The sequence below is a fragment of the Hyperolius riggenbachi genome, chromosome 1 (assembly GCF_040937935.1).
Source record: "Hyperolius riggenbachi isolate aHypRig1 chromosome 1, aHypRig1.pri, whole genome shotgun sequence".
Lineage (NCBI taxonomy): Eukaryota > Metazoa > Chordata > Amphibia > Anura > Hyperoliidae > Hyperolius > Hyperolius riggenbachi.
In genome coordinates this window covers 52,908,820-52,922,475 of record NC_090646.1, presented here as the reverse complement: position 1 = coordinate 52,922,475, position 13,656 = coordinate 52,908,820, and the positions used below count along the sequence as shown (strand labels likewise).

The following is a 13,656-nucleotide window of genomic DNA, read 5'->3' as shown; positions in this document are numbered from 1 at the left end:
GTTGAGAAAGTCTGCTCTAAACTATAATAACAGTACAATCTATGCAGCAATCTGGACACCTAGACAGGCCAATAAATAGCAGTGAAATATCTAAATATCTTGGCAATGAAAACTCAGTTGCTTACAATGGAGTGATCCTTGCCCGCTATGTTCTGAGGGTGGGTACTTAAAGAGACACTGAAGCGAAAAAAAAATATATGATATAATGAATTGGTTGTGTACTATGAATAATTACTAGAAGATTAGCAGCAAAGAAAATATTCTCATACTTTTATTTTCAGGTATATAGTGTTTTTTCTAACATTGCATCATTCTATAATATGTGCACATTACACAACACTCAGCATTCAAAATGAGTCTTTCAGAGCAGTATGTGAAGTAATGACCTCTCCTCTAGCAGAGGAAAAGTAAATAGTCCAGGAACAGTGGAGATAATAAAAGTCAGATAACAGCCCTCTCCAGGACTAACTTAGTCGGAGAGCTTAAAGAGTAACTGTCAGGCTGCAGAAGCTAATTTAAACCTCTATTCTCCTGTGTTAAACAGTTTAGAAGGAAGCTCAAAAGCCATTAGTGAAGATAAACATTTCAGTTACCTTTGATGTGTGCTTATCTTAAAGTCTGTTATAGACCCATAAAGACGCAAGCCGCAGCTAAACTGCAAAGCATTCTGGGGCCCTCCCCTCGGCTGCTAATGAGACGGTACAGGAGCTTCTAATCAGTCCAGCGCGAAACACTGATAAATCTCGGGGCAGAGTTTCACTGCAGGAGTCAGCTATTGTTCCTAGCCACATGGCTCATTAATATTCACTGCACACCGTGTTGTTCAAGAACGAGCTTATCTGTGATCAGAAGCAGGCAGGACATGACGACACATTTGGCTTCACAAACATGGAGCCTGCCATGAGCTGTCAGGAGCATCTATCTCTGCATATACTATATACAAATTCTGTGAAATCCAAACGTGGACAGTGAAATGCATATGTAATGTAAGTACAGCCAATCTTTAGCTACTGATATATGTGTTTATTTTCTCTGAGACCCTATACCTAACAGCTCCTCTTTAATGGCTTGTTTGCATAGAGATAACAACTGGAGTTTCTCAACTCTTCCTGTACTGGAAACAATTACACTGATGTATCTGATCTTAATGTTTGATTTCTTAGCTGTACTACACATACAAATCATAATATCATAATTTTTTTTTCGCTTCAGTGTCTCTTTAAGTCAATGAAAAAAAATGTTTTAAAGTGGGTGTGGTTAAGACCCCTACACACCCTGAGACTGATCAGCTCAGACATGGGTTTCCTTAACAGGAAGTAGAGTCACAATATCAGCTACTATTTCATTATATGAAAATTGCAGCTGTGTTGCGAGAAACCAGACTTCACTTACGTTAGGCTTATTATAAGCAGTCTGTCCTATCCTGTGGTCAGAGGATATCTGTACTCATGTTACACTTTCACAAATAATCGTCAGGAACGGCGAAAGTTTAATGTACGTTCAAATTGCTAAAGTACTTCCTTTGACGACTATCCCGTTACTTACCTTCCTGACACCAATACTACACTAACTATACCAGTGCACAAATTTCTTATTATGGATTATTATGGCTCTGTACAAATAACAAGCTGACACATCATTGCATTCCAGCGGATCTGGAGGTGTGTTTAGCTCACAGGGACAACAATGGTTGATTTGCATATTTCAGCGGTGATGCACTGGGAGACATCTCGGAGCTCACTCCAACCTGAATTATCGCAAATACAACTATTTTAAGAAAGCAAACTCATTACTTACACTTAACTGATTACAGAGCCAGTACAGGTATTCTGCCTTCAAATTTCTACCCCAGCAACTCAACCAATTATACCGAGTTCCTGACTTCAAGGTAAATTATGGAGTTATGAGGGCTACTGACTGGTTGGGCGATTAGAAACCGATTAGCCGATTTTAGCTCACTGTTAAAAGTCAGCGTAGTGCTGGTGTAGTTTAGTAATAAAAGTAAGTTAAACGTCTAGCTCGGAAAACAAAGACTGACCAAATACAGATTTCTTTTTTTTTCTTTCCCTGATGGGCAAATTCTCTCTTTTTCAGGAGCCAGATCCTAATATGAGAATTATGTAATAATAGCAGGAGGGCTGCCAACATCTGAAAACAATTTTCGTAGACACTGCTGTTGTGTGCAGAAAGTTAAACTCACTGTGAGCGAATGATGATCACACAAGCAGGCTGATTCAGCAATCAGCACAAGGAGTACCCGTACTGTAAGAGTCGCAATAACCACTCAATTATTGGCTGACCATGGTATACTGGAGCCTGACTGAGTGGAGGGCAGCACTGTGTACGAAACACTTCTTGTCTGTTTAATTCTAGGGGAGCAGATATAACTGACAAGGCCCGATTAGGATCACTTTATAGTTCTATTGCACCCTACAGAAAAAAAAAAACACACCTCCATCATAATTCTACAGTTCTAGTAGTAGTTAGAGACCAGGGTTCAAATCCTGGCAGAAACCGGTACCCATTCAGTAAGGAGTCCTTGGGCAAGACTACCTAACACCACAGGGTGAACTACTGGACATGATCACCATACAGTTCTATTACACGATACATAGACCACTAGAACTCTAACCTGACCAGACCACTGACTATGATCATACAATTCGATTACACTCTCTACATAGACCACTACAGCTCCAACGGGCCTGACCACTGACTATGATTATACAGTTCTATCACACTATGCATAGACCACTACAACTCTAACCTGACCTGACCCGATCACTGACTATGATCATCCAATTATATTACACGCTCTACATAGACCACTACAGCTCTAACATGACCTGACCACTGACCATGTCATACAGTTTTCTCACAATCCCTACATACACCTCTAAAGCTCGAACATGACCTGACCACTGACCATGATCATACGATTCTATCACACATAGACTACTACAGCTCCAACATGACCCAACTACTGACCATTATCATACAGTTCTATCACACTATACATAGACCACTACGGCTCTAACATGACATGACCACTGACCATGGTCATACGATTCTATTACACTCTCTACATAGACCTCTACAGCTCTAACCTGACCCAACCACTGACCATAATCATTCTAGAACACTCTGTACACAGACCACTACTGCTTCAACATGCCCTGTCCACTGACCTTGATCATACAATTAAATTACAAGCTCTACATAGACCACTACAACTCCAACCTGACCCGACCACTGACTAGAACCATACAATTCTATCACACTCTCTACATAGACCACTACAGCTCCAACATGACCCGACCACTGACCATGATCATCATACAGTTCTATCACACTATACATAGACCACTAGTACTCTGACCTGACCCGACCACTGACCATGGCCATCATACAGTTCTATCACACTATACAACTAGTACTCTGACCTGACCACTGACCATAGTCATCATACAGTTCTATCACACTATACATAGACCACTAGTACGCTGACCTGACCCGCCCACTGACCATGGTCATCATACAGTTCTATCACACTATACATAGACCACTAGTACTCTGACCTGACCCGCCCACTGACCATGGTCATCATACAGTTCTATCACACTATACATAGACCACTAGTACGCTGACCTCACCCGCCCACTGACCATGGTCATCATACAGTTCTATCACACTATACATAGACCACTAGTACTCTGACCTGACCCGCCCACTGACCATGGTCATCATACAGTTCTATCACACTATACATAGACCACTAGTACGCTGACCTGACCCGACCACTGACCATGGTCATCATACAATTCTGCTGATCACTATATATGGAACATCCATGTATTGTAATTTTGCTCCTGTGTCTTGGCTGTGGCCACCCACAGCTGCTTCTAAACAGATTTATAAAAGGACAAGTTTGTTGCCGCTTTTTGCTTAGTGGCTCATGTTGCTATAAGGGCTGCACCAAACACATGTGGAGGGACTTGGTTGCCACTTGCTACTTACACTGCTTGTTATGTACTAACTGGAGTGCTGGGTACCCATTTATAGTGACTGAGGATCTACAATCCCATAGCTCCCAACTGACCCTTTTTCGGAGGGACAGTCCCTCTTTGGGAGCCCTCTCCCTCTGTCCCTCTTTCCTCCTCATTTGTCACTCTTTCAGGACTTTGTCCCTCTTTCTATGTAAATATATATATTTCTCTACTAAAAAGTGTGTTTGATTGACTCTAAACTTTATTCCCACCCTTTAAATTGATAGATTACTAATTTTAAAATGTATGAAGGAAAATGAACCAGGATAGAAAGGACCAGTGTGGTTTGAATTATAAAACATATTTTTCTTATGAAACCTTTATAATATGCGTGACTAGGGCTGTGGCATGGGCGTGTTTAGGGGTGTGGCATGGGCGTGGCTTAAGTGTTCCTCTTTCTCTTCTCAAAAAGTCAGGAGGTATGCAATCCATACAGTTGTTTAATCAGTGTTGGCGCTCGATTTATAGATCAACCCCACGAGTGACTGTGCGGTGCACCTGCGTGTGGTGTGTTCTCTGTACTGTATGTGTGGCGGGGTGGCCATCCCACGCGCTTTTATTGTGTATTTTCTAGAACTTGATTTATTAATAAAGTTATATTTTTATATTCTTTCATGGTAATTTAGGATTTTTTGTCCATGACACTTATGCAGACCTATTGAACCACTTGGAACCGAGTAAATATAAGTGACGGGCGCTTGCAGTCACTCCCTGCTTCGGGGTATGCGGAAGTGCACGGAAACGTGTTGTAAGAATACACTTCCGCGCATGCGTACTGCAACGTCAACTTAACAAAAAAACACGTCGCCATAAAGTAACATGACTTCCGAGCCGACGCAGATTGCCGCAGATCCCGCACGGTAACGTAGTTCTACGCTAGCTTGAAAATGGGGGAGAAACCGAGAGCCCAATATGGTGCAGTATGTTAATATGGAGAGGTCTGTTGTGAATAAATGAGATGATTATACTCACAAGGGTGGGTCGCCACAAAGGCAACCACTGGAAAGGCCGGCGGGGAGAATTGTAACCTGACCCCGCTCAGGTTAAAAAGTCGCTCTCTGTAGATAGGAGAAAATGGGGATACACCCCTCCACCAAGGGTGGACTAGATAATATTGAAATATGATAACAGAGGCGCCAAGCAGAATAAAATTAGTTAAAATTGTTAAAAAGGGGGAAGTGGGTGGACTCACCTCCCTTCTGAAAAAAATGGCCGGACAATGGACAGGTTACTTACAGTCTAAAGTAACATTTATTAGTAACTCCAAACTTTGGAGTTACTAATAAATGTTACTTTAGACTGTAAGTAACCTGTCCATTGTCCGGCCATTTTTTTCAGAAGGGAGGTGAGTCCACCCACTTCCCCCTTTTTAACAATTTTAACTAATTTTATTCTGCTTGGCGCCTCTGTTATCATATTTCAGTAGTTCTACGCTAGCATTAGATTAGGGACTTCCGCCGCAGCGTACCGCAACATGGCGAGTATGAACTGCCCCATAGGGTTGCATAAGGGTGCGGTAGCAGTGCGGCAGTTTGACGCACCGCCCCGCCTCAGTCTGTATATTCACATTTTTCTGCACTGACTGTTCTAAAAACTTATCTGTCACTCCAATAAATAGAGTTTTTGTTGATAAAAGAAAAAAAAAGATAAAATGCATTTTGCAAAAACTTCCCCCTTTTTTTTTTCATAAACTTATATATGCATATATATATATATATATATATATATATATATATATATATATATATATAGATAGATAGATAGATAGATAGATAGATAGATAGATAGATAGATAGATAGAGTTTGATAAGTATAGGAGCCTAAGGGTGGCCATACATGGTACAATTTTTCATTTTTTTCGATAAGATAATTTAGTTCGATTATTCCGTTAGATCGAATATAAAGATTTTTCCATCATGTTGGAGCTAATTTTTCTCGAAAAAAACGGGATAATCGTTCAAATTTCTTGATCGAAAAAAAAATATTTTCAACTTTCATTCAATTCGATCATTTAGATCGAATAAACGGGATAATCGAACGTTTTTATTGTACCATGTATGACCACCACTAAGGTGGCCACTAATGATCCAATCTTTTTCATCCAATCATCCAATCATCCAATCTTACCAAATCTATGTAGTAGAAGAGTAAACTGAGTGAATATATTGAATGAATACTATAGGCTTTCCCTTATATTACATAGAAATGGTAAGGTTGGATGAAAAAGATTGGATCATTAGTGGCCACCTTTAGTATAAAACAGCAGCCGTCCGCCCATTCAGCAGCATTGGAATGTGCCTTCCTCTCACACAGTGCAGTCCTCAGACAGATTGCCGCTTTAAGGCAGCAGTCTGGGCTGGTGAGGAGGAGGCGGAGGTAGGGGGGGTCCACTCCTGGGTTACTGCAGTTCACACTGCACGTGCCACAGGCAGCATACACACACACATATACACACACACATATACATACATACAGGGGTCGCCACACATATAAGCAGCGCCGCTGTTCTACTGCCACCAGCAAGAGAGACTGCAGACAGCCATGCAAGGGTGTCCTAACCCAAGTCTGCAGGATTAACCCCTCCACTACCAGGGCAAAGTCACTGCACAAGCCCCCATGAACTCCGCTGGATTACACAGCACAGCGTACGCCTTGTGTCACACACGTGGCAGCTAAACAGGGCTTTGTGTAGCAAAGAATAGTACTGAATGAAAAGCAAAATCCACTTTTTTTACATTTTTTTTTCACTAACACAGAACTTTTTTTTCCTTCTCTCTTTGTACTTTCAATTGAATTCTGTTGTTCTTCCAATCTCCTCCAGCTGTCAAAAGCAGCCCCCCCCCCCCCCCCAAAAAAAAAAAATGCCACATATTCGGGGCGGGTTTGCTCATGAAGCAAGGTGAAACATTTGCATCAGGCGCAAAGATTACAGGGGCAGTATTTTTGTACTGTGTTTACACTAACAGCATGCAGTTAGAGTAGTGGGACAAGTGAGAGGAGAGCAAGGTGAAGAGGTCATCATTGGGAAAAAGCAGCTTGTTGTGCTGAGTGAGGAGTCTGACAGTGAGTGAGGAGGGGGGAGGCAGGAGAGCAGCAGTGTTTCATTTGACGTGCACAGCAGAAGGGAGGAGGGGGCACTGCTGTCCTGACTAAGGAGGAATGGAGGACGGCCGACTGGCTGAGGGGGAGCAGTTAGTTTGTCACAGACTCACAGCCAGCTAGTGTGCTATTGTGTTGAGCTGCAGCATGTCATGTGAGAACATTAAATGAAGCAGTGTAAACTGTCGGGTGCTGTACAAACACTCCAAATCAGGGGGAAGGGGGGGGAGCTGGCCGTGCACATACTGTATTGACGTTAATTCATGAAGCTTTACCTTAAGGGGTTTTTAAGCGATAAAAACCCTCCAGCAAGCAGCAGCTTCCAGTTGGAGGCTACTGCAGCTGATGCATTGCCGGGAGGGTTCTGCGCATGCACAGCAGTGATTCTACTGTACTGCGCATGACGCTGCGGTGCACAGTGAGGAGGCCTTCATGATTTGAGGGGGTCGCTTGTTGGATAGGTTTCTTGTGGCAGTGTGGCGGTGTGGCGGTGTGTCCCCCCCACCCCCACCCCTCCCCCCATGTTCCAACTTATCTGAACTGGGCGTGCGCTAATAAGGGCCACCCAGGCCAGGAAAATGAAGGCACTCGTATTTTCTATTGTGCAAGAGCAGATTCACCCCACTAAGCCAGCATGGGCCGCACTCACACTTGCCCAGTACAGATGTGCCTGCACATGGCTAGGAGCATGCTAAGAAGACGAGGGCTGCAACGCTGGGCACAAAGAGGATCACCTCCAGACCATCCAGAGACTTTCCACTACTTAACCAAGTATCCAACCCCCCTGCATGCACAGTGGTGCTTTAAGATACAGGCATGCCCCCTTTACTGTATAGTATAAGCTGCTACTCTGTGCTAGAATCTCCACCCATTCTCATCTGCCCCACTGCATTCTGGGTCATCCCACCCCATATCCAGGGAGCCAGACTCATCTGTGACAGATGGGGATGGGAGGAGGTTCTGTACCCCCTATTGTGTGCTTGTGGGGATAGTAAACTAGCTGCAGTGTGTGCTGGTTTTTGCCTTTTTTTTAATTATTTTTTTAAAGGACCACTATCGCGAAAAAAGTAGACAGTTAAAATCTGACAGAACCAAAAGGGTTTGGATTAGTCTATCTCCTCATGGGGGATTCTCAAGGTTTTCTTTGTTTTCAACAGCATTTCCTGAACAGCAGTTACAAAGTCTAACTGACAAAATAGTGTGCAAGCGAGTACGGAGGCTGGCTGGTATCTTACTATTTTGGCAGTTAAACGCCTGTTCAGGAAATGCTGTTGAAAACAAAGAAAGCCCTGAGAATCCCCTATGAGGAGATGGACTAGCCCAAGACCTGTCGGTTCTGTCAGATTTTAAATGCCGACTTTTTTTGACGATAGTGGCCCTTTAATATCTGCTTCTAAAATGCTGCCACTGTTTCTGGCGCGTTTCCTGACACCTCCCCCTTTCTCTACACTCCTTACCACCCCTACGTTGATTGACTGCAAATACTGAGGCGTCATTTCTTGATGATGTAAACAGCTACAGTGACATTGTAGGATAGGCTTCAGCCTATCAAATGACGGCCATTCCCTGGCCAATCAGAGGCCGGGGATCGCCGATCTGCCTTATGGCGCTGCTGCGCAGCAGCGCTGTATGATGTAAACAGTGGGGATTTCTTCCCTGCGTGTTTACATTTTGCCGGCGAGCCGCGATCGGCGGCTCTCGGGCTGTTCACGGAGACACCCTCCGTGAACTGACATGGAAAGGCCGCTTGAACAAGCGGCCGTTTCCATGGAAACCCGCAGACGACCAGTTTACGCCAATCGGCGTTAGCTGGTCGTCAAGAGGTTAAACCGGGATAGAACTTCATCCCAATTAGTAACTGACACCCCTTTTCCCACATGAAATCTTTACCATTTCTCAAATAGATCATCAGGGGTCAGTATGGCTGATATTGTGGTGGAACCCCTCCCACAGTGTGATGTCATGACCATGGCCCTGACAGTGCATACATTTGAAATCAGCACAGGAAGACTTGGGCACAGGATACAGCCGGTGTATGGCTGATCCTGCTGCTGCACAAGTCCCGGGCGCGTTCATTGCTATTTCCCCTCCAGGCCGCCATGGATGGTGGGGAATCATTGTGTTTTAAAAGTAACTTCAGCTCTGTCTTCTGACGGCACCGGAGTTACTCACTGAGAGCCGCTATAGAAGTAATTCCTATTATAGTCTATGGTGGCGCCGGCTGCGCTGAAAAGGACTGCTCCGCTGACAGTTTGCCGTTTGTGATCCTTGTTGCATTGTGGGAAATGACAGCTTTTTCCAACTGCCAAGCAAGCAATATCTCCCTCTGTGCATAGAACTCTCAGTAACGAACATTCCGTACAGATCACCTGGCAGGAATAAAATGTCAACACCAGGGATACACTTCAGAATGTAAATCAGGGGGATGAGAGATATTACAATGGGCAAAACCTTGACTAAATAGTCTATAAATGAATATTGTGAACAATAAGCAATTTTATTCATTATATTATTTTCACTACAGCTACTCTTTAAGAGAAGCAAACAGGCGTCCGCTGGGGATTATCCGTGAGCCTTGCCTTTGATGTTGGCTCCTAGAACGCTGTGTGCATCTTTCAATAAAGAGAAGGATTAGCTAGTCATTAACTACACCTGCAAGTGGGCTGTGTCACTCACTTAACACGACAGACAGACAAAAGAAAATTGAAAGAACTTGGTTTCTATTACTGTAGGTGCTCCTGGTTTGTGTCATACGCCCATCCCTGTGATAATGTGCCTGGCCCAGCTGATTTCATCCTATGAACACAACTGTATTTTTCTGGCAGCAAGGCTGATGGGGCATCTATTGGTGCTATATAAATACTAAATAATACTAATAGTAAGCTCCTGTGTGGTTTTCTGGCGCTTCTCTTTTTGTATTACAGGTTAAGGAGTCTCCTCAACTTTCCAGAAGATGCTGTTGCTGGGAGACACTGCAGGAGGGACCGCTAATGATGTAGCTAAGAGAGGGGTGCTTATCTGTGATTGGTTGATGAGTTTTTCCCTCCAGAACTGCTCTTCCAATCAGGATTTGTTTAGAGCTGCTTCATAATCTTCTCACATCTGCCACAAAGCTCTAAATAAATCCTCATTGGTAGAGCAGTTCTGGTGAGAGACATGGATCAGCCAATCATCGGTCTCCACCGTTTCTTAAATGCCATTAGCTTTCCCTTCGGCGGGGTCTCCTGGCAACGGCCTCTTCTGGCAGGTGAGGAGAATATTTAACCTCAAATACAAAACAGGAGCCAGACCTCGTATTGTCCTTCCATCAGTGACCGTCGTGAAGTAACTTTCTCACCTTCCTTTTGTGCCGGTGGATGTCTCCGATGGAGTTAGTCAGGCTGTTAGGCCCCAGCAACATGCGGGTGCTACGCGGCCACTCAGCACTGACCAGGTGGTGCTCTCCCATTAGGATCTTCCTGATATTCTCGGCCCCTGTCACCCTGATCAGGGGGCGACCCAGCAAGTGAGTCTTGAAAACGTTTCCATATTTCTCTCTCCGAGAAGACTGGAAATTCGAGCCCTGCGGGAGAAACACAACAGTAATTCATTCATTGGAACACAGAAGGGAAAAAAAGAAAATCTGTATGGAAGAAGAGGTTAGTGCTGATCCCATTACCCAGCATGCCTTACTTCTCCACATGTTACAGTCAGCCAGCCACATGAACAACAGGCGTGCCATATTAATCAGTCATGCCAGTGAATGCTCCGACTTGAACGTCCCAATTTAGGAAGAAATTTTCTTTATACGAGTCTCACTACTAATAGGACATACGTTTTTATTACTGATAACTACACATAGAACAGTTTTGTTAAAGAATAAATCGTAGTTTTCGTAAAAATGAAAAACAACTTATAACTTTAGTATTTGGGAGGTCGGAGTGGGAGGAGCTAAAGAGGAAAAGGTAGGTCTCTGAGGAGGAGATGAGGGAACCCATCAGTTGTTGCAGCTTAATATAAAGGATCATTTGGTTAAAGCGGAGCCAAACCAAACAATTTTTTAATGAGAGAAAGAGAGGGGCTGCAGTACATGGATGTTACACATGGAAGAGGGGGCTGCACATGGAATGGGACGGGCACTGCTGTACATGGATATTGCACATGGAAGAGGGGGCTGCACATGGAATGGGAGGGGGCTGCAGTACATGGATGTTACACATGGAAGAGGGGGGTGCACATGGAATGGGAGGGGCACTGCTGTACATGGATATTGCACATGGAAAAGGGGGCTGCACATGGAATGGGAGGGGGCTGCAGTACATGGATGTTACACATGGAAGAGGGGTCTGCACATGGAATGGGAGGGGACTGCAGTACATGGATGATACACATGGAAGAGGGGTCTGCACATGGCATGGGATGGGGCTGCAGTACATGGATGATACACATGGAAGAGGGGGCTGCACATGGAATGGGAGGGGGTTGCTGTACATGGATGTTACACATGGAAGAGGGGGCTGCACATGGAATGGGAGGGGCTGCTGTACATGGATGATACACATGGAAGAGGGGGCTGCACATGGAATGGGAGGGGGCTGCAGTACATGGATATTGCACATGGAAGAGGGGGCTGCACATGGAATGGGAGGGGGCTGCTGTACATGGATGATACACATCATGGAAGTGGGGGCGGCACATGGAATGGGAGGGGGCCGCAGTACATGGATGATACACATGGAAGAGGGGGTGGCACATGGAATGGGAGGGGCTGCTGTACATGGATGATACACATGGAAGAGGGAGCTGCACATGGAATGGGAGGGGGGGTTGCTGTACATGGATATTGCACATGGAAGAGGGGGCTGCACATGGAATGGGAGGGGGTTGCTGTACATGGATGTTACACATGGAAGAGGGAGCTGCACATAGAATGGGAGGGGCACTGCTGTACATGGATATTGCACATGGAAAAGGGGGCTGCACATGGAATGGGAGGGGGGGTTGCTGTACATGGATATTGCACATGGAAGAGGGGGCTACACATGGAATGGGAGGGGGTTGCTGTACATGGATATTGCACATGGAAAAGGGGGCTGCACATGGAATGGGAGGGGCTGCTGTACAAGAAAGGGGAGTTACAACATATTTGGACTAGGGGTACAAAAAGTATAAGTCTGGCCTTGAAAAGAACTGTAACCATGAAACCCGTCCATAGTAAACAAATCAGCCATACCTCTTCTAAACTCAGTTCCGTACTCAGCAATGAAAAAAAACTTGTGATAATTATACTGTATGGATCTATATTTATACACACATACACATTTATGATGATACAATGATCAGGCAGAACAATAAAAAGCACTGACAGTTGACGGGAATAACATTGATTATCTCGTTACAGTGACAACTGGCGGGGCGTGGCGGCATTATACGAGGCAGCCGGTGAACAGTCTGTTCCTGGAGGTGATGTGTTGGAAAAAGAAATTGCTAAGAAGATCTGAGTAACTAACACAGGGCAAATTGAGATGTTTGATTACTGGAGCAGAGCAAGTCCAGAGCAGAAAGTCTAACACTGATATGCCGTGGTCAGTACCCACCAGAAGTGGTGTAAGGAAGTTCAACCAGTGAACTGGTGACAGGGTCATGGGTGCCGACGGAGGAAGCAAAAGGTAGCCCATCTGGTCCTATCCTGAGTCCCCAATGCTGACTCCTGTCCACTGCCAAAGGTCTCCTAAAATGGGCACAGGAACATCAGGACTCGATCATGGAACTATGGAAGAAGATGGCCTTCTCTTATGAAGCACGTTATCTTTGCCCTCAGGGTTCTCCAGACCTCAGTTTGATCCAGCATCTGTGGGATGTGCTGGAGAAACAAGTCTGATCCATGAAGGCTCAGCCTCACAACCTACAGAACCCAAAGGACCTGAGGCTGATGTACTGGTGCCCAATACCCAGGGCAGGTTCTAGACGTTTTGCTGCCTGAGGCAAACTTGTGAGGATGCGCCCCCCTTCCCTGAATTGGAATGATCGCGCAGCACCCGGCAATTTGCACCACACCTTATAGCTGCAGTGCCCCCCCCCCCCCAAGAAAACACCCTCAGTATAGGTAGGTAGCCAGTTATAGGTGCCCCCAGTGTTGGTAGCAGGTACAGTTGACCCAGTATAGGTCGGCCAGGCATTCACCAGACTTCTGCCACCTGAGGAAGTCGCCTCACTTTATTGTGGCATTATGGGCGGACCGGGCCTGCCAATACCACAATCCACATTCAGAGTTCTTGTGGAGACCATACTTTGATCGGACTAAGCTGTGTTGCTGGAACATGGGGAGCCTGCATGGTATTAGACAGGACATTTTACAGGAAACTTGATGAGAGAGGGATATGGAGGCTGCCATATGTATTTCCTTTAAAACAATACCAGTTGCCTGGCAGTTCTGCTGATCATTTTGGTTGCAGTAGTGTCTGAATCATCCACCTGAAACAAGCATGCATCTAATCACGTCAGATTTTTCTCAGGAACTTCTGATCCTGCA

The 13,656-nt window shown here is 44.9% G+C and overlaps 1 protein-coding gene across 1 annotated transcript in view; it reads right to left on the bottom strand.

The window, feature by feature from the left end:
* The window catches only part of CYP26B1 (cytochrome P450 family 26 subfamily B member 1), a 61,631-nt gene that overhangs the window by 24,042 nt on the left and 23,933 nt on the right, over positions 1-13,656 (bottom strand). The window contains exon 2 of the mRNA XM_068274286.1: positions 10,483-10,707. Coding sequence (XP_068130387.1) covers positions 10,483-10,707 — 225 coding nt within the window. The remainder of the gene's footprint in view (positions 1-10,482; positions 10,708-13,656) is intronic.